Genomic DNA, 23,140 nt, shown 5'->3' with positions numbered 1-23,140 from the left:
TAAAAAATGCCATTGGGGTTTTGAGAGGTATTGCATTGAATCTGATGGCTTTGGGGAGTATGGACATCTTAACCATATTGCCTTCCAATTCATGAACACAGGATGTCTTTCCACTTATTTGTACCTTCTTTAAATTTTTTCAGCACTATTTCATAGTTTTCACTGTACAAGTCTTTCCCCTCCTTGCTTAAGTTCATTCCTAACTTTCAATGCTATTGTACATAAAATTTTCTTTTTAATCCTCATTAGAGGATCTTTTTGCCCATTGGTTTTCAGAGAGAGTGGAAAGGAGACATAGAGAGAGGAAAACATCGATTGGTTGCCTCCTATTCGAGGGTTACCTGGTATGTGCCCTGACTGGGAATCGAACTTGTGACCTTTTGGTGTACCAGATGACGCGCCGACAAGCTGAGCCATCTGGTCAGGGCATGTTTTCTTACCTGTGAGTCAAATATTGTTCCAGGAGGGAAATAAGAGGTGAGGGAAAATGCTGTCATCAGGGTACCTACACCTGAAATGCACACAGAGACACAAAACACTCCGAAGCCTAGCACCGTTTTCAAATAATTTATTAGGAATTTAAAACTGAAAATAAAACCTGGAAAAAGAAGTTACAGATGTGGAGAGAAGAGACACCGGAGGGTGGTAACTTGCTGGCTTCAAAACACCATGTAACATCTTTTTAAAAAATTCCCCAAACAAATCAGAAAACGGAATTCCAGGGCCCTGAGCCCATGGGTGGGCCCAGTGGGGTGGGGTATGGGGGTCACAGGAAGGGTGGAGGGGGAAGCTAAGTCTCTCGTGACTTGGCTCAAATGTGTAGAAAATTAAAAATAAAAACCAATAAAATGCAGCTTCTCTTTTATTAGGAAACATTAAAAACAAAAAACAAAAAAAACCCACGAACAGCCGCGCATCTCAGTAACAAAGATTATTGCTTTGTGTTCTCAGGGCTAATAGGTTAAGCACCTCACACAGACAATTAACTCTCCAAAGGGGGTTTTAAGGGTGGGGACTATGATAGGGAAGGGAGCTTAGGTCCCCAGCCTCAGACCTGGGGGAGAGGGACACAGAGGGGACGATGGGTGGGCCTCAGCCCTGCCACACCAGCCAGGTCACTAGCTGTGCACGAAGTCAGACTCTGAGCCTCTTTCCTTTGAAGGGGGCTCGGGGCTGCCAAGGGGCTGTGGCCATGGGACCATCCTGGTGGGATACTTCAGTGAGAGAATGTGGGGGTTCCCTGAGAAGCCCTTTGCTTTCCCCTGGGGTCCACCCCTTCCCAAGTGCCCCCTGATGCCCACTTATTGGGGGGGGGGGCTCAGAGCAGAAACCATGGAGGCCTGACCGAGGTAGGGGGTAGGGGGAGACCTTTGGAGAGTTAATTCCTTTCCAGCAGTGGCTCCGGGCGAGCCCTTCTCTTCCCTCGCCCCTTGCCCCTACACTGGGTTTTTGGGGTGAGCAGGCCCAAGGCCTTGACCCCTAGGGCCTGAGAGAGCGGGCCTGTCTCGGCCACAGATGAGGCCTGCAAGCTTACAGTAACGGTGTCTGAGGAAGGGACAGAAACGCGGGACGGAGACCTTTGCTGGGTGGGGCCGGGCGATGCCCTCACCCCCAAGGGGTCTTAGAGAGGGTGGGGGCTTCACCTCACAGTATTTACATATGATACAGGACGGGATGGTTCCAGGGGCTCGGCCTGGCCTACACTGCCCTGTTCTCCTCTCCAGGGCTGGAGGGAGGCGGCCAGGGGCCCACACCCACATAGACATTTTGTTCTCAGCTGGTGGGGGGCACCTGGCCCTTTGCCCCCTGCGGCCTGGGGGCTTCACATTCACAAACCTAGAAATAGTTTAAAAAACAGTTTCTTTAAAAAAAGAAAAAAAAAAGTTAAGAGGAAAGGAGGGAAAATCAGAATAAAACCCCCCCGGGCTGGGGCTGCAGCCTGTAGCAGGCCCCCTCCACCTTCACTCCGCAACTCTATGCACAACTACAAAAGCCTCCTGGGGGTGGGTGCTAAGGGGGTGCGGCGGAGAGGGAGGGGCGCAGACCCCAGAGGGCAGAACCAGGGGGCGGTGGGGGCAACCGGCTAATCCAAAATAAATAAAAGCGGGCAGGTGGGGGGCGGGCCAGGGGCGGAAGAGGGGGAGGTTAGTAGGGGAGCCAGGCGTGGGCCAGGGGCAGCAGGGCAGGGGCCGGGCCCGGGAGTGGGGGGCAGGCAGTAGCGGTCCGAGTCCCTGCAGGGGAGGGGGCGGCGGCTGCGGCTGAGGTGGCCCTGTCCCCTCGCTGGCTCACTCGTGGTCCTCAGTCAGCTGCAGGCTGGGGCGCTGCAACACAGCGGGCGGTTATGGGTGCTCCGGGGCGTCCTGCCCCCATAGCCCTCTGTCCCCCCTGTTGGGACCCCCAGAACACAGGTGTCCCCCCCGTGCACGGGCCTCTTTCCCTAATCCCCTCCTAGATGAGCTTTTGTTTGCATGCTTTGCACTTTGGGTTCCCAGTTTTGAAAAGCTTTTTTTCCCAGATTTTAAGCTTTTCTAAAAATTTAAATACTAAATATGTTTTTGATTCGGAGAAAGGAAGGAAGAGGGAGAGAGAGAGAAACATCAATGAGAGTCATTGATCGGCTGTCTCCTGCAGGCCCTCTATGGGGGATGAAGCCCACAACCCAGGCAGGTGCCCTGACCGAGAATCTCCTGGTTCATAGGTCAGCGCTCAACCACTGAGCCACGCCAGCCGGGCTTTCCCTAGATTTTTAAATGGCTGCATTTATTCAAATGTTACCTTCTCGGAGAGACGCCTCTCTGAACCCCTAAAGTGGCCTCCTCACACACAACTTAGAATTATCTCACTTGATTTTTTTTTAAAATCTGAACTTGGTTTAGGGTTTCAAGCCTTTTTTAAAAATCCTCACTCGAGGATATGTTTATTGATTTTAGAGAGGGGGCGGTGAGAGACAGAGAAGCATCAATGTGAGAGAAACATCGAGTGGTTGCCTCCCATACGCACCCAAACAGGACTGAACCCAAAACCTAGGTATGTGCCCTGACTGGGAATCGAACCCGCAACCTTTTGGCGTACAGGACGACACTCCAACCAAATGAGCCAACCAGCCAGGGCTCATTTGATTTTTGTCTGTAGAATGAGAGAGGAGGCTTCTGTCTTATACATCCCTCTTTCCTAGAACACTGCTCAACAAATGGTTGTCTGAATGAATGAATTAAAAAATGAAAGGTCACGACGGGTTCACATGGTACCCAGCATCTGGCTACACTGCGTGGTGGCTGCGTACAGGGCTCTCCTCTCTCTGTATCCGTGCACCTGTCAACGTGTCTGCTTTAATAGCTGTGTAATGTTCCATTGCATGCATACACTCTCACGTATTTAACCACTCTCCTTTGGATGGCAATTCAGTTATTTGCAGTTTTAAAAATAAATGCCTAGAAGTGGAATTGTTGGGTCAAGGGGACAAATGTTTAAAACCTGGATAGACACTGCCAGACAGCCTTTTGGAAACCCTGAGCCTATTTGCACAGTTTCTCCTACACCCTCAGCAATGCTGGGCATTAGCAATCTTTAAAAAATCTTTGCTTGTGGCCCTGCCGGGCATGGCTCAGAGGTTGAGCATCCGCCTAGGATCCAGGTGATCGGGATTCGATTCCTGGTCAGGGCACATGCCTGGTTGCGGGCTTGATCAATGACTCTCTCATCATTGATGTTTCTATCTCTCTCTCTCCCTCTCCTTTCCTCTCTCTGAAATCAATAAAGATATATTTTAAATAAAGAATAAAATAAAAAAATCTTTGCTTGATAGGTAGAAGGTGCTGCCTTATTGTTTTCATTTACATTTATTATGTAGCAGGTTGAACTACTTTTCATGTTCACTGACCATTGCTGGTGTGAAGGTCTGTCTCCCCCCCCCCCAATGGATGATGGGTTCTCTGAAGGCAGGGACAGGGTCCATGTCCCAGACTGGGCTGCCAGTACCAGCCTCCCCAGTGTCATCCCTACCCCAAGGCGCCTGCCCATCTCCTCACCTCCTGCCACCTGTCTCCTGCTTCAGTGGTACCCATTGGTGAAAGCTGTGGCAATCAAGGGGCCCTGGAAAGACAAGAATTTGACTCCTAGATCCCCGAGGGGAGCAGAGAAAGCTCAGGGGCTCCTTTTCTCCCACAGGACACTTGAGGTGAGGCACAGACCCTTCTCTGGTCCTGCCCATATTACTCCACTGCAGACCCACTGAAAGATTCTCCAGGGTAGGGTTGGGGACCTGCATACAACCAGTACCCTTATTAAAATTAGAGCCTCCCCTGCAACCCTGCTGAGCTGGAACCTACCCTCTGTTGGGGCAGAGATGGTGGGTCTTATTGGCACAATATCCCCAGAGCCCACCTAGTGCCCGGTATACAGAGAGCAATCATTAAATGCCCGCTGAATGAATGAGGACTTATCTTCCCTCTTGGTGACACACTTTCCCCATTCATTACCCCTCACCTCCCTCTGCCCCACAGACAGACAAGGCCTTTCCCTCCTCCAATTTTGGGGGGTCCTCCAGGACCAGCCACTCACCCCAAGGCTGTGGCCAAAGCCAGTGCTGGGGGCGGGGCTGGCAGCACTGATGTAACTGCTGACCCCCGAGTCCTGGTTGGCTGCCCCATAGAGCTCAGCCATGGGACCGGGGCTGGTGGTCCCCAGGAAGCCCCCTGTGCGGCTGGGAGTCGAACCTGGAGGGGGAGCCATCGTCCAGGGGTGAGAGCCTGGCAACCCAGAAAGAAGAAGGTGATAGCCCCGGAGCCTTCAAACCTGTTCCGCCCACCCCGACCTTGACCCCTCCCTCTGCCTCATCCCATCAGGGCCTGTGGGCCCACCTCCTGAAGATCCCTCCAAGTCCATCTACCCGACGAGCCCTAGCCCAGGCCCCCATCATCTGTCTGACCACTCAGCAGCCTCCTCACTGATCTCTAGGCTTCCCCTCCTGAGCCCCTTCAAGCCTTTCCCCATGCTTCAGCTGTCCCTCCGCTGCTTAAAATGTTCAGTGTCCCCCCAGGACCTGGTTCCTCCTACCTTTCTCCCTGCACTCCATTCCTGCAGTCCACCCATGCTAACTGGCGGCCAAGCCCTTGCACATGCTATTCCCTCTGCCGGGAACTCTTTTCCTCCTCTTTGCCTTCAAAATGAAAGTGAAGTCTTCCTCCTGGATGCCTTCCCCAGAGGCCCGTGAGCTCCTCTGGAACCTGACACCCGCAAGGAGCAGTACCATCCCTCAGAACGACTGCCTTTTTAATGCCCCATGCCCCACCAGCCTGTAAGCTCTGGAGGGCAGAGAGCACGCCAGTCCCTCCTGCTGGCTCAGTTAATGCTCCTTGAGATGATGAATCCGTAAGTCCCTCTGAAAAGGGGGGGGGTGGCTACCTCCGCTCCCCTCTAGACTTCTCTGCCCCCTGCACCCCCACTCTACTCGGGGAAGGTCCCCTACCACCCCACCTCCTGGACTCCCTTCCTGCACCCCAGAAGGCTCACCTGTCCCTCGAACCACAGCTGCCGCCGCCGCCGCCGCCGCCATTGGTCCGTAAGCGGTGAGAGGAATGGCTGAAAGGAAAGGTATGGGCACTTCAGAGCGGCAGGTGGGGGACAGGGGTGGATGACGGAGGCCCCCTCCGGGCAGAGCCTCACCCCACCGCAGATGGGTCAGTGCAGCCCCAGGGTCAAGGCAGAAAGAGCTCCCAGAGATTAAAGGGCTTCATTAGCTTCAGACACAGGGATCCTGCTATTCCCTTGTTTACTTTTTACCTCCACCCCCACCTCCACAGTGCCCAGCACCCTGTCTGGTACACAGTAGGGGTTTAATAAATGTCCACTGAAGGAGCAGAAGAGACCTCCGCTTAAAGAACACAGGTTGGCTTGAGCCTGGAGCTCCCCGGGGCTGGCTGTGAGCGCCCCCTACTGTCTGGTTCTGCCACTGCAGCCCCCCGGGGAGGCTGCAACTCCTCCCAGAGCCAGGGTCTGCAGGGCTGGCATTTGCCCTCAGGAACATCAGTCTCCCACCCCAAAATGCGCCCCGTGGGGCTGTTTGAGTCACCCTGACCTTGAACTTGAACTGGACCTGAAGCTGGGGACCCCAGAAAAGGCCTCTGAAAATCCCTGGCATGGCCCTTGGGCTGAGGATTGAAGTCTAGGACAGAGGGGTTCCCGCACAGTAGAGGAGTCTTGCTGAAGAGCTTCATAAAGCTGGCTTCTTCTCACTCCGATGTCACCTCCTCTGAGAAGCCTTCCCTGATCACTCTCACTAAGGCATCTCCCACCTCCAATCCTAACGCCTTGCCACATCTGTTTTATTTTCCTCGTGGAGTTTCTCTCCCTCCCAAAGTATCTTATTTACAAGTTTACTCGCTTACTGCTGTCTCCCTCCACTAGGGTATCAGCCCCAGGAGGGCAGGGACCTCTCTCACTCACTGCTGTATCTCCACTGCTTGGAACAGCATCTGACGTGATAAATATCTACTAAGTAAGTGCATGAACGAAACACCCACGTCTCCTGAAGGCAAGAAAAGAGTTCAGGCCCCAGACTTCTAGGAGAGACCTCCTCCTCTGCCAAGACATCTGCAGAGGAGACAATTCTTCCCTCAGTTCTTCAAGGGCAAGGGGCTGAGCTATGAGGTCTGTTTTTAGGCGTTTCCACAAAGCAAAGTCAGCATGGCCAGTCCAAGCACGTGCTTATTGCAACTGTCAAGAATTCCTCATTTGTATAGTAAGCATTTGTTTCCCAATCTAGACTGCAAGTTCTGAGACAGCAGGGCCTGGCAGAGTGTCCCACACAGTAGGTCCTCAACATAGAGTTCTTCGATGAGTAGAAAAGACCCCCTTTCTGTCTCCCCCATTGCTGGTTAAAGCCCCACTCTACTCAGGGAAGATCCTCTATCACCCCCACCTCCAGGACTCTCTACTCCCCTTTCCCCCCAAGTTTCTCTTCCCCCATCTCCACTCTGAGGGACCCCTGAGCACCCCTTGGAAGGAAGGTCTCATCTAAAGCAGCATCCATCCTCGACACACGGCCAGGTTAGGGGTGGGGTGGGGAGGGGGGAAGCAGGTTGAACAGAGAAATCCCTGGCAGCCCACCTCATCTGTACGCACCCTTCCCCTCCCCGCGACCTTGCCGCCAGCTCAGAGATGAGCTGACTGGCCCAACTGAAAGCTCCAGTGGCCAAGCACCTTCATCCCACTTGCCCCAAAATCGCAAACGGGCAGTCAGAGGGCTGGGTTTGCCTCTGGAATAGGTCTCATTTGGCCCACGGTGGTTTAAAAATTTGGAATTTGTTATCAATACTTGAAAATAATTGGAAAATTCATTCGAAAGCAGAAGCTGGGTTTCTGGCTTCTCTTGGAAAATGGAAGTACTGGGTGTGCTGCTCCTCCCGGCAAGGGTCGGCTCTGGCATGACAAGCAGGCGTGCCCACTCCAGTTTATCGAGGTCCCCAACTGGCCCACTGTGCTCTGAGTGTGAGGCCCTGGCTTCTTCGCCACTGGGTCCCAGAGCCTACATGGTGTGAGGCACATGGGAGGCACTGGAAAAATATTTGCCAAATGGATAAATGAGCGACTTTGCCTCCATCTGCTGGGCTTGGCCCTGTGCCCCACCCTAAGGGTCATGTAGCTATATAGACTGGCCAGTGCCCAGGCAGAGTCTGCTGTATCCCCACAGCTGGAGGGCTGCCGGGCAGGAGAAAAGGGCCCCACTAGCTCTCCCCTGGGGAAGGTCCCTGAGTCTTTCTTTCTCCCCATGTGTATGAAATCCGAGCAACTGACCTGTAAGCTCGGGGAGGACTGGGGCGCTCGGGAGAGGGGTCCGCTCTACACGGAATTCTAAAATGAAACGTAAAACAGCTTAGGAAGATGCAGGGGAGGCCCCTCAGGCATGGCACCCACAGGGACGCTGGGTAGGGGGACAGGCCATGCACAGGACCCAAGAGCTGGGGATGGGGAGAGCATGGTCCCCAGCAGGCAAGGATGGGGGAGGAGACACAGACACAGAGAGGAGAGACAGACAGACACAGAAAGAGTGAGCAGAGTTGCCACCTATACCCTGGGCACGGGCGAAGCTGGAGCTACCAATCCTGGTGTTTCTTAAAAGCCTTAAGATTTCATCACCACACCCCCTAGAATCCTATTTTGGGGGGGGGGGACTGGGGAAGCAGCATTCATGAAAAGGGATGACCCTAGAGCAAGTCGGGCTCGGGTTGGGTTCCCAGCTCCGGCACTTTCTAGTTGAGCCATCTTAGCAAGTCGCCTCTCTCCTCTGAGCCCGTTTCCTCACCTATAAAATGGGGATCAGCAGCATCCCCCCATGAGATTGTTGTCAGGATCAGACAACATAGTGTGTACACAGGATTCCAAGCTGGGCAGCCTAAGAGGCAAATGATGCATGTGCTTAGGGACCCTCTAAAAAATAAGATTTGAAAAAAAAGAAACCTTGCAAAAATATGATATTTGATATTTCAAAGCAAACAACATTGAATAGTCATCACGGGAGAGTTCAGAACTTTGTTGGGCTCCCCGCCACTTATTTGAAGGCCTAGTGTTATTTTTATTTTTGAATTACAAATGAGGGTGGTGATCATCACGCTTTTAAATCGTTTTTTCAGCATTCGGGGTCTCAAAGGGTCCTGTTGGCCTTGGAAGGCTCAGCATAGCACATGGTCACTACACATGTGCCCAGAAAGACACAACCGATGTGTCCTCTAACACAAGCCCAGTGCCCTCTCTGGTGGAACTGGCAACCCCGGAGGGGGCTGGGGAGGAGAGAAAGACAGGAGGCAGGCAGAGAAGGCCTGGGAGTAAAGGGTGCCATGCAGGGCCACGCTGGAGCTCCCGCCCCCAGCTTCTGGGGAGGGGGTGAGGAGGGGATGGGTGGGGGGAGGTGCTCCTTCCTCAGACATGCCCTTCCTTCCAAGCCTCCGGCAGGCAGCCCCCGCCCCCAGCCCCAGCCATGCACCCCAGACACCGCCCTGAGGAGTCAGACTGCCTGGGAACCGGGGACATGCTGGCAGCAGACAGACAGGACTTACCGGGGAACTGGTAGGTGTAGCCAGGAGCGAGGCCTGTATAACTCCGGCTGGCGTAGGTTGTGGCTTGGAAACCGGGGTAACCTGATGGGGCAAGGGGGCTAGTGTCAGATGCTTCACCTACAGCTCAACCCCCAGTCATCAAGGAACTCTGAGCCACTCATTTCCCTCCCTCCCTGGTCTCACAAGTAACAGCCAGTCACATGTACCAAATACCTTCCATATGCCAAGCCCTGTGCTAAGCCCACCGCACCATTTATTTTCTCCTTAAACCTCATAAGGACCCTAAGCAATTGTTACTATTAGGAGTCCTATTTTACAGATCAGAAAACTGAGGCTCAGTGAGGTGACACTGGCTAAGAGTAATTCAACCCCTTGCCAAGGCCCTTCATGTTCTGGCTCCTGCCTCCCTCCCGCCCTCATCTACACGTTGCCCCTGGTCACTCTGCTCCAGCCACACTGACCTCCCTGCTGTTTCTCAAAGTCACCAAGCTCCTTTCCACGTCAGGGCCTTTGCATATGCCATTCCCTCTACCTGGAACACTGGTCCTCCCAGGTTTTCACATGACTGTGTTCTTTTCACTGTGCAAGCCTCAGTTCAAATGTCACCTCCTCGGAGGGGTCACCCCACAATTGTCCTCCCCTTCCATTAGTTACAATATGTATCACCCTGGTTTTCCCCTTTCATAGCCCCGATGATCATTATCTGGATTTATTCCAGGATTTCTTTTCGTGCTGATTTTCTGTTTTCCCCATCTCTTGTTTCTGAATCTCCGGCACCAGCATGGTGCCAGCTACTTAGTATGCATCTAATAAGTATTCGTAGCTGTGACATAAAAATCATAGAGCAGTAATGGCGTAAACAGGACTCAAATTGAGATCTGACTGCCTCCAAGTCCCTTAACCACCACTCTCACTATTTGTTAGAGGACTTCTTTTTCTGTTCTCGCTCTTTCAATGGGGTGAAAAATGAATCACCTTGAAAAGGAAACTTCCTCCATGTTCCAGATCAAAGGCGGCTAAAGAGATAGGACAACTATGTGCAAGACGTGATTTTAGCTTGGATCTTGTTCTGCAGGGTAAAAATACGCTCTAAAGAACATTCCTGCGTCAACTGATAAAATCAGAACTAAACTAGATTAATATTGTATCAATCTAAATGTATAAAGTTGACAGTTATTATGTGATTTCATGCAAGAATATCCCTAATCTTAGGAAATACACAGTGAAGTATTTAAGGGTAAAGGGCCATAATGCATGTAACTGACCCTCAAATGATTCAGGGAAAAATCACAAGTGTATTGTGTGTGTGTGTACACACGTGTGTGTGTGTGTGTGTGTGTGTGTGTGTATATATGTTTCATCATTATAAAGCAAGTGGGGTGTACCGTTAATAACAGGTGAATCTGGTAAAGGGTATATGGATGTTCTGTGTGCTACTTTATTTTTTCAACTCTTCTGAAAGTTTAAAACTACTTCCAAGTAAAAAAAACCCAAAAAAACCAAGCTCAAAAGTTGAAGAGAAGGCCATGCGCCACTTGGAGGGTGCTGTCCTCACCCACCCTATCTGTGATCCCAAACCTGCCCCTGTAGCCCATACAATGCCCACCTCCTCTGAATTCCCAGAGCACCCCTCCCCCCTCCCCAGCATGAAGACCCCCTCACACTAGTGTCTTTCCGTGTGTGCACATCTTGTCTCTCCAGGGAGACTGTGAGCTTCATGGGGGCCCAGCTGGTTGTCCACCCTCAGTCCTGCTCAACTGTTGCTGATCCTGCTCAACTTCCAAGGCTCACAGCAGCCTTTACCTCCTCCAGGGGGCCTCCCTGACGCCAGGTGGGTTTAGGTTTCTCTTTGGGCTCCCACAACCTCCAATCCCTCTGTGGTGACATTGCCAGTTCACTCTTGTCTCCCACTTGATGGGAGACCCCACAAGGGCAGGTGCCGCCTCTCAGAAGCTGCTTAATCAATATTAGCTGAATGAACAAGTGGCAGCCTTCTTTTTGTCTTCCCAAAGGCCTTTGGGTTTTCGTAAATGCTGTTCCCTCTGCCTGGGACACTTTTCCCCTGATGTCCCGTAACTTGCTCCTACTCAACCTGCGGGCTCAGCTTCAATGTATCTTCTTTTCTGGCTTCTTCAAGTCGTGGTTCCCTATGACCCACGCTCCCTTGGCACCCTACACTTCTCCATCCTAAACCGATTTATTTATGTTCTTACTAATTTGTTTTCCCTGCCAGACCATAAAGGTCCAAGGATAGTCACTGTTGTACTTCTTGGCCCAGTGCCTGGCATTTATAGTTGCTCAATAACTGTTTACTGGATGGATGAATGGATGGACGGACAAGACCAAGTAATGAGCAGCTGGACCATTCTTTTGGCCACCACCAGAGGGCAGTACCCCACAACAAACCGCCCTACCTTTGGCGGGCCTGCCAGACCTGAGATCCTTGGTCTCCACTCCCACCGAATAACTCAGATAGGAGGGCAGACCACAGAGGAGACACAACACCCACGCAGCCCCTGGTAGCCCTGGGGGTAGTTCTGGGCAAGAAGCTGCAGGTGCAGGCCTGGCACATACCCAGCATGCCGATGCCCAGCATGAAGGCATCCATTCCGTAGGGCATGACTCGAGACCTCCCCCGGGCAGAGCCCGTTGGCGACATCACTTCTTTTGGCTGAGCTTTCTTACATTCCACCTGCAATGAGACCTGGTGGTCAGTTCCTCCTATGGTCCTAGGGTCACTGACCCTCCTGTTCCCTAGCAGGCCTCTTTATTGTTAATTTTATAGTTACCATTTACAGAGCGCTCACTATGTGCTAGGCACTGTGTAAATGGCTTTGCATGCAATAGTTCATGAATGCTTACACCAACCCAATGATGAAGGTAATATTGTCACTCCCATATTACAGATGAGGAAACTGAGGCTCAGAGAAGGGAGATCATCTGCCTAATGACTAGTCAAGCAAGTAGTGGAGTGAAGATTTCAATCCATGCTTCCCCCCCCATGCTTTATAACCACCATAGGACACTGCCTTGATATCCAGATTTTTGGGACATGGGAGAACTGACTACCCCACTGACTGAGGCCCCTCTGCCTGACTCCAGAAGCTCTGAGCGCCCCTGGCTGGTTCAGCCAGAGCTTCAGTCTCTCTCCGCACCTCCACCCCATCCAACTCCAGCTCACCATTTTGTTGTTGATTTCATGGAAATGGATTTCACACACTTTCTCCACGATGTCTTCGCTCTCAAACGTGACAAATCCGAACCCTAGAGAGCAAACACAGGGACAGATCCAGGCTCATGGTCAAAACCCAGCCTTAAGTCCTACCAATGCCACCACTCCTCTCTCCCAGGTGTCTGAAAGTTAAAAAAAGGCTCTGCCCACAGCCCAGGAACCTCTCAACTACCTACTGAGACAGAGTTTCTAGTTCCCAATTACAGATGGGAAAACCAAAGCTCAGGAAAGGAAGGTGACTTGCTCAAGATCGCACAGCAAGTTAGAAAGTGGCAGGGCCACAATGACATTTCACCCAAAGAGGGAAGGAAGAACACAAACACTTATTTAAACTTACACAAAGTATACACACCCAAACATGTTTGTGCAGTCACACTCATATAGGTACACACACACACATACACACAGGTATCCATATATCACACACACGCACCCTCACTGGTGCTCCCAAAAACAAAAAGACCCCTGTGTACACGTACGCAGTCACCTTGATAAAACAGGTACATAAATATTCAGATACTGACACCCTCATATGCAGATATACACACACACACAATAGCACCCCCCCCACTCCAGGAACAGGTTAAAAGGCCCAAAGGCCTGAAGCAACTGGAGATACAGCCCTGCCTCCTCCCGGGTGAGCCCCAGGGACTGGAATGGGATTCTCAGCAGGCCAGGCCTTTGGGAGAAAAACAACCAGGCTGTGCAAACACTGTGGCCCAGATGCTCACAGGTTCAGGGGCAAGGGGGCTGGGGGCTGGGCTCAGCCTGAGGGTGGGGGTGGAGGGCAGTGGCAGGAGCAGACTGCCTGGGGCTTTGAGTCAGCAAGTCAGCCTGACCCTGGGGCGGCCTGGCCTGAGCTCTGGTTACCAGGGACAAGGTAAGCCCCAGCATAGACACTGGCTGTGCAGACATCAGGCCGGGTGGGGGTGGAGGGCTCAGTTGGGGGAGAGTCTGCTCCTCTCGGGTGTCTGCAATTCTGCAAGTTTCTAGCACAGGAAATGGCGGGACAAAAGCCTTCTGTAAGGCCAGGCCCTGGAGAGGATGCAGATCCTCAGGGATAGGATGTCAGGAGGAGAGATGAAAGGGCAGCTGTGACCTGCAGCCCCCTGGCTGACCACAGGCCCCCAGCCTGGCCTGGAAAGGGGGAGGGGCCACACTCACCTCGGTGCCGGTTGGTGGTTTTGTCAAACATCAGCATGGCATCATCCACCTGAAACAGAGCCATTTTGTTGTTGGAGGACCCCCGAGATACCAGGGGACCCACCACAACCCAGGAGCAGGGGCTCCTACACCCTCTTCCCTGTATCCCAGCCCAGGCTTTATCTTAAACCTGCTTCTCATGCTGGGGACAACTTCCCATCTGCAACCTCAACTGGATGCCACAGCAACCCCCTTTCAACTATCAGATTCTCAATGGACCAGCCTGCAAATACTAAGCACCAAATATGTGCCTGGCACTTTGTCCCATAATCCTCTCCACATTCCCTGCATGGTAAGATCCTCATTTTGTAGATAAGGAAATAGGCTCAGAAAGGTGAGGTCACCTGCCCAAGGTTGCACAGCAAATCCTAGATCAAGTCTGGGAAGGAGGAGGCACTGAGTGGGCACTAAAGGAGGAAATACAAGATCAAGAACTGAGATGGGGAAGCAAAAGTCTCTTCCCTTTTTGCAAAAGGCCAGAAGGACTGCAGCCACTCCAGCCAGTCTCAACTCCCCTCTCCTGGTACAGATCTTTTCCTCTAATTGAGGTTTCCTTTTGCTAGAGGCTGTAATTAAAGCAAGTAGAGTTCAGTGCCTGGGCCGCTTGCCTCCCACTGACTGGGGGAGGGGACAGGGCTGAGGAAAGGGGAGGGTCTACACTATCCCCCCTCCCTTGGACCCCAGACTTCTCTACTTGCTACTCTTTCAAGGCATCCCCTTGGATACAGGGACGGCCAAAGGCCTTAGCTTCCCTCCCACAGTCCCACCTCCTTCCCTTTGCCTACATCTGGTGCATTCTCCTGGCCGTCTTAATTCTTCAGCCAACGTCAGCTAACTCATGGGGTTAAGCTAAGGTCTAATTCATCCTTGGTGGAAACTAAGGCTTGCTTCTGATTCTCCTCCATTGCACTCTAGCTGCTAACCCTCCCGCAAATGGCCACACACCCAGGGGATGAAGGAAAACTTCCTGAAGCCATGGGGCACAGCTTCTCCCCCACTCTCCTTTGCTCTCTTTCCAGGCCTATCACCCGCCTCCTCGAAGGAATGGGCAGCCCCTGAACAGGGTGGTCCTCCGGCTTTCACAGGCGCCAAGCTGAACAGGGCCTCTGACTTCCTCCTGGGAGAACCAGGACCCCACTGAGCCAGGAGGCAGCTGGGTCCTGGAGAACCTGAGCAGGAAATGACATCTCCCTCCCCAAGAAGCTTCCTGCCCCGGTGCCCTGCAGGGGAGTGTCACCCTCACTCCCATCCTTAAAGACCCATTCGGAGTCCCTACCCTAAATCTGCCCAACTATCCAAACTAGACGGACACTTCAGGCTCAGCACATCTTGCCCACTCCTTTAACCAATGGAAACGAGAAACCCATAAAAGAGGGTTGTGATAAAAGCACAGGCTTGGAATTAAAAACCCTAGGTCCCGCATAGTGGCTCTGCGTCTCCACGACTCAGGTTACTCATCTGTAAAATTGGTGTAAGAGTGTCTTTTTAAAATTTATATTTATTTATTTATTTTAATTGATTTCAGAGAGAGGAAGGGAGAGGCAGAGAGAGAGAGAAAATCGTTAAAGAGAGAATCGTGGATAGGCTACCCCCTGTATGCCACCTACTGGGGATGGAGCCCACAACCGGGGCATGTGCCCTGACCTGGAATCGAACCCTGACCTCCTGGTTCATAGGTTAACACTCAGCACTGAGCCACGCTGGCTGGGCAAGAGTATCTTAAAGGGAGGAGTTAAATAAGATAGTGCATGTAACACTCTTAACTCATAGTACCTGGCATACAGCAAGTGCTTAGTAAATAATGACTATTATTATTATTGCCTTATTATGGAGGGGCTTGCCCAGTCCCATGGGGGAGAGAGGCAAAGCTGGAGAGAGCAGCCCAACACTGATGCCGCTGAAGGTTCCATGAGAACAGTGCCCGTGTCAGCTTGTTACCCCAACCAGCTCACTGAGCATCCTGACCTGTGCTCCATAATTGTTTTTTGAGTGAATGAATGAATGAACTAAGAACCAGCCCTCTACTACTACTATAGCTTTGAGCTCCTGCCTGACCCACAAATTAATCTCAGCCCAAATCCACAGCCCTTTCGCCTTCCTCTGCCCAATCTTGCAGTCCACCATCCCTGGCACCCCCAGACCCTTCAACCTGAGCTCTGGCTGGACAGATCCCCCCCACCCCACCCCGTGGGGCACTGGGGTCGAGGCCAGGGCAGGGAGCAAGGAAAACGGCTGGGGATCCAGGGGACCCCCACCGGTGTCCCCCTCCTGGGGCCAGCTGAGGGGAGGGAAGGCTCCCAGCCCGGTGTCCTTAATAGGCTTTGGTCTCCATGGGAACCTGAGGGCGGGGTGGGGGGGGCTTGGGCGGGGGAGGGGAGGCGGCCGGGGCCTGCTGACCAGCGAGAGCCGCCAAGTTCGGCGGCCTCTAAGCCTGAGTGGCAGCCACGGTGGCTGACCATTGTTCCCCCCTCGGCGGCGGCCCCTCGATCCGGGCGGGGGGGGGACCCCCCCTACATACACCCCCCGCCGCCGCAGGGCCCTTGGCATTCCCGGCTGTCCCCCTCGCTCCCTGGCAGCCTATTCTCCGTCTCCCCCTGGCCTCCCCGGGCCGGTTTCACATGCCAACGCCGATTTAGGCCCGAACAAAAGACGCGGCCGCTGACGGCTTCTCCTGGGGCCCGGTTGCCATGGCGACGCCGGCCCCGGGGGCAGGCGGCCTCCAATCACAGCTGCTGGATCAGATTAGTGCGGGCTCTAATGCGCGGCGCTCAGACACAAAGACACCCCGCCGCCGCGCGCGGGGCCGCCGCTTCCCGGGACCGCCTGCCCCGCGGCCCGGGCCCGGGTCCCCGCGGGCGCGCCCGAGCCTCGGCCTCCGGCCCCCACGCTGGCCAGGGGGCCCCGCGCCCTTGCCCCTCCTCCCCTAAGAGACGGGGGGGGGGGCTGCAAACCCACCGGGTCGCCACCTCATCGCATCCCATTTCCCAAGCCATCTCTGTGCCCTTTGCCTAAGGAGGGGACTGAAAATGTCTCGACGGGCAGGTAGAGAGACCCAGCGGCCTGCAGCCTGTCTCACGGAGGAGTGGAGCAGGGACCCCAGCCCTGAGTACCCCAGTCCTACTTCGCCTCCTGCGCTCCCCTCTTTGCCATCTCTCCATGGAACCTTGACGCTGACATGGCTCACCTGGCTGGGGACATCCTATTGTCTGATGTCGCTACATTTCCCAGTTTTACAAACAGCCCAGAAATGAAAGCTGGAGGCACCTCGGAGCTGACAGCCAAGCTCCAATAAGTAGGGGATCAGCATCCACCCCCCCCACCCTCTCCAGCTCCTGTCCCAAGCTCCCACCTGTGCAAGCAGTGTGCTCAGTGCCATTGGGAGTCCTATTTATTGCCTCTTTATCATCCCGGCCAGGAAGGAGTGGGGGGAAGGCTGCCACCGCCCATGGCCCCGGACAGGTGCAAGCTCCCAGGAGGCCACCGGGGTGACTGGATTGAACTGGCTACAGGAGAGCGGCCTCCCTCGGGAGGGCGAAGATAAGTAGGAGAAAAACACAGGGGAAGGGCAACAACAGAGAGAGCTACTGTGTGGCTTCTGTCCCTGGGGATGTGTCCAGAGTGTGAGGCCCATAGATAGGCCAGGAGCCTGAAGGGTGGGTTGGCCTGGCCTCGGCCACAGAAGGACCCGCCCTTCTTTCACCTTCTGCAGGAACTGGAGTGACCTGGCTGGACTCCGCTCTCTGCTGACCAATTACAGGCCTTTCGCAGCCCCAGCGAGCCCCCGCCAGATATGACCCACCTTCCCGAACTGCTCAAAATATTGCTTCACGTCTTCCACCGTGGTGTTCACTGATAGCCCCCCCACAAAGATCTTCTTCGTTCGAGTCACCATCTGTTAGGGGCAGAGAAATGAGAGAGTAGGCATCTGAGTCCTGTGGCCCACTGCCACCAGCAGGGGCTCGAGCCCTCCTGCCAGGGTGCCAGCTGACAAGCTCTCTGTGACCCCAGCTACTTGGAAGGCCCCCCTGAGCTCCCCCTTGGACCCCCACCTCTAGGCCTGTCACAGGCAGCTGTGCGCCCCACACCCTGGCTGGCTCCAGTGTGCCTCCCTCCTGCCTCCCTCCCTGGGGTGTGGGTGGGGAAAAGTCTTTCCCTAAAGATCACCAAAGAGAAGGGGGTGGGTTAGTGACCCAGATCTACAGCCTAACTTAAAGACTCGACCAGCTCCCCCTGGGAGAGCCCAGGGCCCATCACAGGGTACCCCTAAACTCCATGCCAACATTTTCCTCATCAACCTCCTCCCAACCCAACCTCTGGCAGCCCTGTGGCCCCAGTCCTGTTTTAGGAAGAACACATGGTCCTAATTACCCCAGGAGTGCATGGCTAATCCACGGCAATTCCCAGCCCCATCCTAACACTAAAGCACCTTCTGTCACCAAACTGCTTAATGGAATTAACCCAATTCCAACCATGTGCTCCCTGGTGTGGCTTCCTTCGAATACCTGCTCTGTAATTGCTTTCAGGCCCTCTGCTGGACCCTTCCAGAGATGCCCCTTTCCTGTCTCTTAAAAGTTGCTCCTCTCCCTCCGCTGTGGCAGGAGCCGGGAGCCATGGCTCAAAATCCTAAAGCACCTTAGTTCCCACCAACCCTCTTATAAAGGAGAAACTAAGCTTTCCTGGAGAGGGACCTAGTCCTAGGACACTTGATAGTCAGCAGACACAGGGGTCCTGCTCCCTGTTCTGTAATCGGCCTTCCTGTCTGTCCCCTAAATTCAACTGCTTAAAAATTAAGATCTGACTAGTTGCCCCGGAGCCTGGAATAGAATCTTAGGCCTCTGCCCTGGACCAAAAGTTTAGAGTGCAATATAGCTCAAGTGCTCAGAAATCTGTTTTCCGTACACCCAGAAAAATTTGTCACAGCACCAGGGAAAGAGAGCACTTGGGAGGGTAGCCACAATCACCCAAGTTGAAAGACAACAGGTGATGGACTCCCTGGTCCCTTCCCCCTCCTCAAGCCCAACACATCCCACTCAAGAGGTAGCTCCCTGGCCCAACTCTAGCTCGGCCTCAGGGGGTAAGTCTGTCCTGGATTTGACCTCCAGAGGCACTGGACACAGAGACTGTGATCTCTGAGGTCAGGATTCCACTCGGGGTCCAAACCAAACTGGCTTCGAATATAGGATAATGAGTCCCCTGAGGGGTCCCCCTTCTCCCAATGCATGCAGCCCCCTCCCTGGCCTACCCCAGAGCACAGATGGAAAGATGATACATGGTGTCTTCAATCCACAGAGCAAGGATACCAAGAATCCCCCCCATCCCAGTCCACACAGAGGTTCCAAAAGCATCTTTCATAGAAAGGAATGCTGGGAATATCACTTCCCTCCATAACAGAGCTCCTCCCAGAGAGACACACACCTACCTTGGGCTGTGCTCGCCGAGGAAAGGCCACCTTGGGATCAATCTGAAAGAGAAAAGGCCTTGGTTATCACACTTCAGATGGGTGACCACACAGTCTTCAACCCTGAAAACCTCTCATCCCAGGACACAGAGGTGACAGAAACCACCACAGCCTCAAGCAGGAAAGTATAGTGGTTAAGTATTTAGGCCCTAGAGCCAGGCTACTGGGTTTGGATCCCACTTACACTGCTTTCCAGCTATGAGACCTTAGGCAAGTTACTTAACTCACTGAGCCTCAGGGACAAGCTCACCTGTAAAATGGGCAAATAGTACATCCACCTCAAAGGGTCATCTGCAGGTTATATGAGATAATGCCGCTGAAGCACTTGGCATGGTGTCTAGCTTACAGCAAGAACCCCAAGAAGTAAGGAAAGTTATTCTTTTAAGCACCAGGTACATCGAGGGCCTTCACAGCTTAACTGACTTCACACAGATACCTGTTTAGGTGAGGCATGCAATTCCGACTTTTGAAGTCTTGCGAATGGAAAGTCTTTGCTTCAAGATAAGAGTTCATAAACCACCAGGAATGGACTCAGTTCTGTTTCCCTATTATCGACATCTAACAGCTCTCCTTGAGGGTGTAAACAAACAGCTTCCTGAGAATGCAGCTAGGCTTGGGGTGAAGCAGAGCCCAGGTTTTGGTGACGTGCAAGCCGATGGGACTTGGACTCAGAAATTCTGGGCCCCGGCCAAGCCTGTGATCTTGGGCACTTGCCTGGCCCCTCTCAGCCTCAGTGCCCCCATCTGCAAAGTGGGAACAATCACATCCATTTTTTCCCAGGGGCAGCTGAAGGAAATCAAATGAGATAACGTGGGTGAAAGCGGTCCTTTGTGAACTGCCCTTCATTGCACAAACAAAGGTGCTATTACCAGTGGGCCACCTTTGCCCTTGGCTATGAACAACCAGAAGGGAAAAGCAACATGCATCTGGGAATTCCAGGGTATTCTACCTGTACTTAGAAACAGCAAAAGGCAGGGCATGAGACACTGTGATCAATGCAGGACCTATGAGGCTCGGTCATTCCAGAGTTTCTTGGCACCCACATGGGTGGAGACCACTCGAAAGTTCACCAGCCAATTGCAGGCAAGATCTCTCTTTTCCCAAAGTTCCTGCCATTCCTTCGAAACTCAGCCTTGTTCTAGGCGACTGCCTCTGGCTCCTCTCTGCCTGAATGGCACAAACCAGGGACCAGCTTCCTCTAGGTTCCCCCACTGGAATTTGCTCCAAAATCCAAGCTAGGCAGCACCTCCTCTCTTCCAAAGTCCCACTCAGCTCTAGGGAAAAATCACAGCTGTCCTTTTTCCCTGTCTGAAGATGTGATTTTGTACATTTATGGACACTTTTGTCCTATATTTCCAGGAAGCAGCCTCCCCAGCCACCAGAGCACACCTCAGACAGTGCCCCTGTGCAGACCCCAATGGAGAGATGGTACCCAAGCCATGTCCAGCAGACCCACACACACATCTAATCCCTGATATGCCCCACCTCCACTCTGACTCACAGCTGGCAACATAAATGAAACCCAACAAGTAAATAAAAGGTGAGAGAACCCAAAATAGACTCCCCACAATAAACCAACCTCCCATCACCCCTAACTTAGGCCAGAGAATGCCAAACCCAAAGCCTTTGCCCTTGAGTCCCAAATCTCAGAAGGATGCCCATCTCACCCTCCTTCCTCCCCTCTCTCTTCTTGCCCTTATCAATCTTCCATTCCCCCATGCCCCACCCCCCAGCTCCAGCCCCAGCCCCTAAATCTCAGCTTCCTGAGCGCCTCAGAAGCCATCCGTGCATTCTGAGGACAGGGGATGGTAGGGGAACAGGCGGCTTGATGGCAGATAATCACCAAAAACAATAGGCCACTGTCTCTCCATTCCCAGCTTGGGTCACTCAGTCTGAGCCAAGAAGATCCTTTCAGAGCCGACGAAGTTGAGGCCTGGCCTCATTTGCTCATTACTGGGAGCAGGAGTGGGAGCCACTGGGCAGAGATAACAGGAGCTGGGGACAGGCGGTAATTTAACAAATTCTTGGGCACAACCAGCTATTGTTGCAGGTAAACAGGAGCCAGTGACTGACCCAAGCAGGGAGGCCCAGGGCTGGAGGAGAGTGGGGGAGTGTGGAGAGAGATCACACTGTCCCGGCCCCTTGGCAGATGGTCTCCCCAATCACAGGTCACCCCCCACCCCCATCACAGAGTAACCCCTCCTATGACTTTCTCCTTTCCCCTCTCCCCTTGAGCCAGGGCCTGGGCCAGCGCCCCCTGCAGGGCCAGAGACACTGGGGAGCAGTGGGACAACAGCAAAATGTTCCAGGAGTTTGAATACCAAAGAAGCAGCTAAGATCTAGCCCGGAGAAGGGTTTATTCCAGGCAAGCTAGCTCCCTTCTCCTGAAATCCCTTCCTGGGCAAAGCAGGCCTGGGTCTTCCACACAAAAGCAAGGAGTTAACTGACCAAAAGTCAGGGGAAGTTGGGGTGGGGGTGTTAAGTGATGCTTTGCCATTGGTCTGGAATGAGGGGGTGTCCTGGAGCCAAGTGCTAGTTGCAGTTCACAGAAGCCACGGGGTGGGTCACTGCAGCCCCGACTCACCCGATTTGGGCTAGGGGAGGGGCTCGGTCCCACCCTGCTCTCTGAGGCACTGAGGTCAGCCCTTGGGGGGGGGTGGGGGGGGGTAGCTGCCTCTCCCCTCACCTACACTGGAGGGGTTGGGACATACGGCATCTCACGGCAGGCCTGGGTTCGTTTGTGTGTGTTTTTTTTCTGTTCCCTCTGCCCTCAACTCTAGTGACAAAGTTTCAGAGCCTGGCAGCCCTTCTACTCAGAAAACTCCCTCCTTCCTTAAGGACCCCGTCCAGCTGTCCCCTGGGGAAGAGTCCTGACCCTCTCCTCCGGCGGCCTCCCTCTCCCAGAGGACCCCCCTCCCCCGAACCCTCGCACCCACCCCCACCCCCCACCCCCAGCCCCGAGGGCCACTCACTGTTTTGGAGTCGAGCTCGTGCCGCGACTGCGCCAGCACTTTATCCACCCCCGCCTGGTCCATGAAAGTGACGAAGCCGAAACCCCTGCGCGCCGCGGTGAGGGAGAGGCAGATGGTTACAAGGCAGCGAGCGGCGCCGGAGGGGGCGAGCGGCGGGCGGGAGGCGGGGGCGCGCGGGGGCTCACCTGGATCTCTTGGTCAGGGGGTCCCGCATCACCAGACACTCCTTCACCTCCCCGAACTGGCCGAAGTACTCGCGCAGCCCTTCTGCAACCACATACCCGCCTTCGGACCAGCTCGGGCCCCGCGCCCTTCCCCCCTCCCCCGTCCTTTGCCCCCGGTGACCCCGGCGTGGCCCCGCCGCCCCCGCGCCGGGCGGCCCGAGCGCTCTCTACCGTGTGTCCCCCCCACCCCCGCCCCCCCTCCTGCTCCCTCCAGCCCTCACCCGGCTCTCGTGCAGCCTCCCGGCGCCCACAGGGGCCCCAGGAAGCCGAGGGCCGAGCTGGGCTTGGAGGGGGGACGACTCCGGCCGGGTTCCCGCCGCTCCGGGAGCCGCCTCACAAAAGTTTGAGCCGCAGGTGCGAGCGGAGTTGGCGCTGCCGCCGGCGGGTCCCGGGGGCCCAGGCCACCCCCCTGATGCCCCCTGAACCCCTCATCTCCTCCCCTCCGCTCGCTGGGCCGTGCGCGGTGGCCGATCGCCCTGCACTCTCGGGGTCCCCGGGCGGGGCGCGAAAGAGAGCGCGCGGAGGCGCCCGGGGTCAGGAGGGCGCAGGGCCGAGCTGGGGTGTCCGGTTCCGGGGCGCCAGAGGGGTCCGGGGTGCCCTGCCGGGCCGGCGGGCGCTCGCGGGCTCGCTCACCCTGCGTCGTCTGCCAACTGAGTCCCCCGATGAACATCTTGCTGCGGGAGGAGGAGAGACACAAAGGGCCCGCGTGAGCGCCGGGAGCCGGGGCGCGGGGGGCGCGGGCCCGGGCCCCGGGGAGGCCCGGCCCGACCCGGATCGGCCATGTTGGCGGGGCCGGGGAGGGCGCGGGCCGGGCAGGCCGGGCCGGGCCGGGCCGGGCCGTACCAGGGGTCGTGCGGCGAGTCCGGGGAGGCGAGGCCGGGCTGGGGCGCGTCAGTCTCCATCGGGAGCCGCGGGCGGCGCGGGCAGCGGAGCGGCGGCGGCGGCGGCGGCGGCGGCGCTCGGCGCGGGGCAGATGAGGTGCGCGGCGAAGGGGGCCG

The 23,140-nt window shown here is 54.8% G+C and overlaps 1 protein-coding gene across 3 annotated transcripts; it reads right to left on the bottom strand.

Annotated features, from left to right (window-relative positions):
- Positions 1–844: 844 nt before the first annotated feature.
- MSI1 (musashi RNA binding protein 1) lies at positions 845–23,081 on the bottom strand. Of its 3 annotated transcripts, none has more exons than XM_087828670.1 (15): positions 22,986–23,081; positions 22,776–22,816; positions 22,104–22,185; positions 21,919–22,003; positions 18,908–18,949; positions 17,288–17,380; positions 13,450–13,498; positions 12,235–12,317; positions 11,628–11,745; positions 9,054–9,134; positions 7,795–7,851; positions 5,512–5,580; positions 4,561–4,748; positions 4,029–4,092; positions 845–2,321 (listed from the first exon to the last, which is right to left on the bottom strand). In XM_087828670.1, the coding sequence occupies exons 1-14, from the start codon at positions 23,042–23,044 to the stop codon at positions 4,051–4,053; spliced, it is 1,089 nt and encodes a 362-aa protein (XP_087684796.1). In that variant the 5' UTR covers positions 23,045–23,081; the 3' UTR covers positions 845–2,321; positions 4,029–4,050. The 3 variants fall into 3 exon arrangements, with proteins under 3 accessions (XP_087684796.1, XP_087684797.1, XP_016057035.2); XM_087828671.1 differs by having other exon boundaries at positions 4,561–4,715; XM_016201549.2 differs by lacking the exons at positions 21,919–22,003; positions 22,104–22,185; positions 22,776–22,816; positions 22,986–23,081 and adding an exon at positions 20,790–21,591.
- Positions 23,082–23,140: the final 59 nt, after the last annotated feature.

The sequence above is a fragment of the Miniopterus natalensis genome, chromosome 20, assembly GCF_054644295.1.
Source record: "Miniopterus natalensis isolate mMinNat1 chromosome 20, mMinNat1.hap1, whole genome shotgun sequence".
NCBI classification, from domain to species: Eukaryota; Metazoa; Chordata; class Mammalia; order Chiroptera; family Miniopteridae; genus Miniopterus; species Miniopterus natalensis.
The sequence above is the reverse complement of the archived record's forward strand: the minus strand, read 5'-3'. Positions and strand labels throughout refer to the sequence as shown.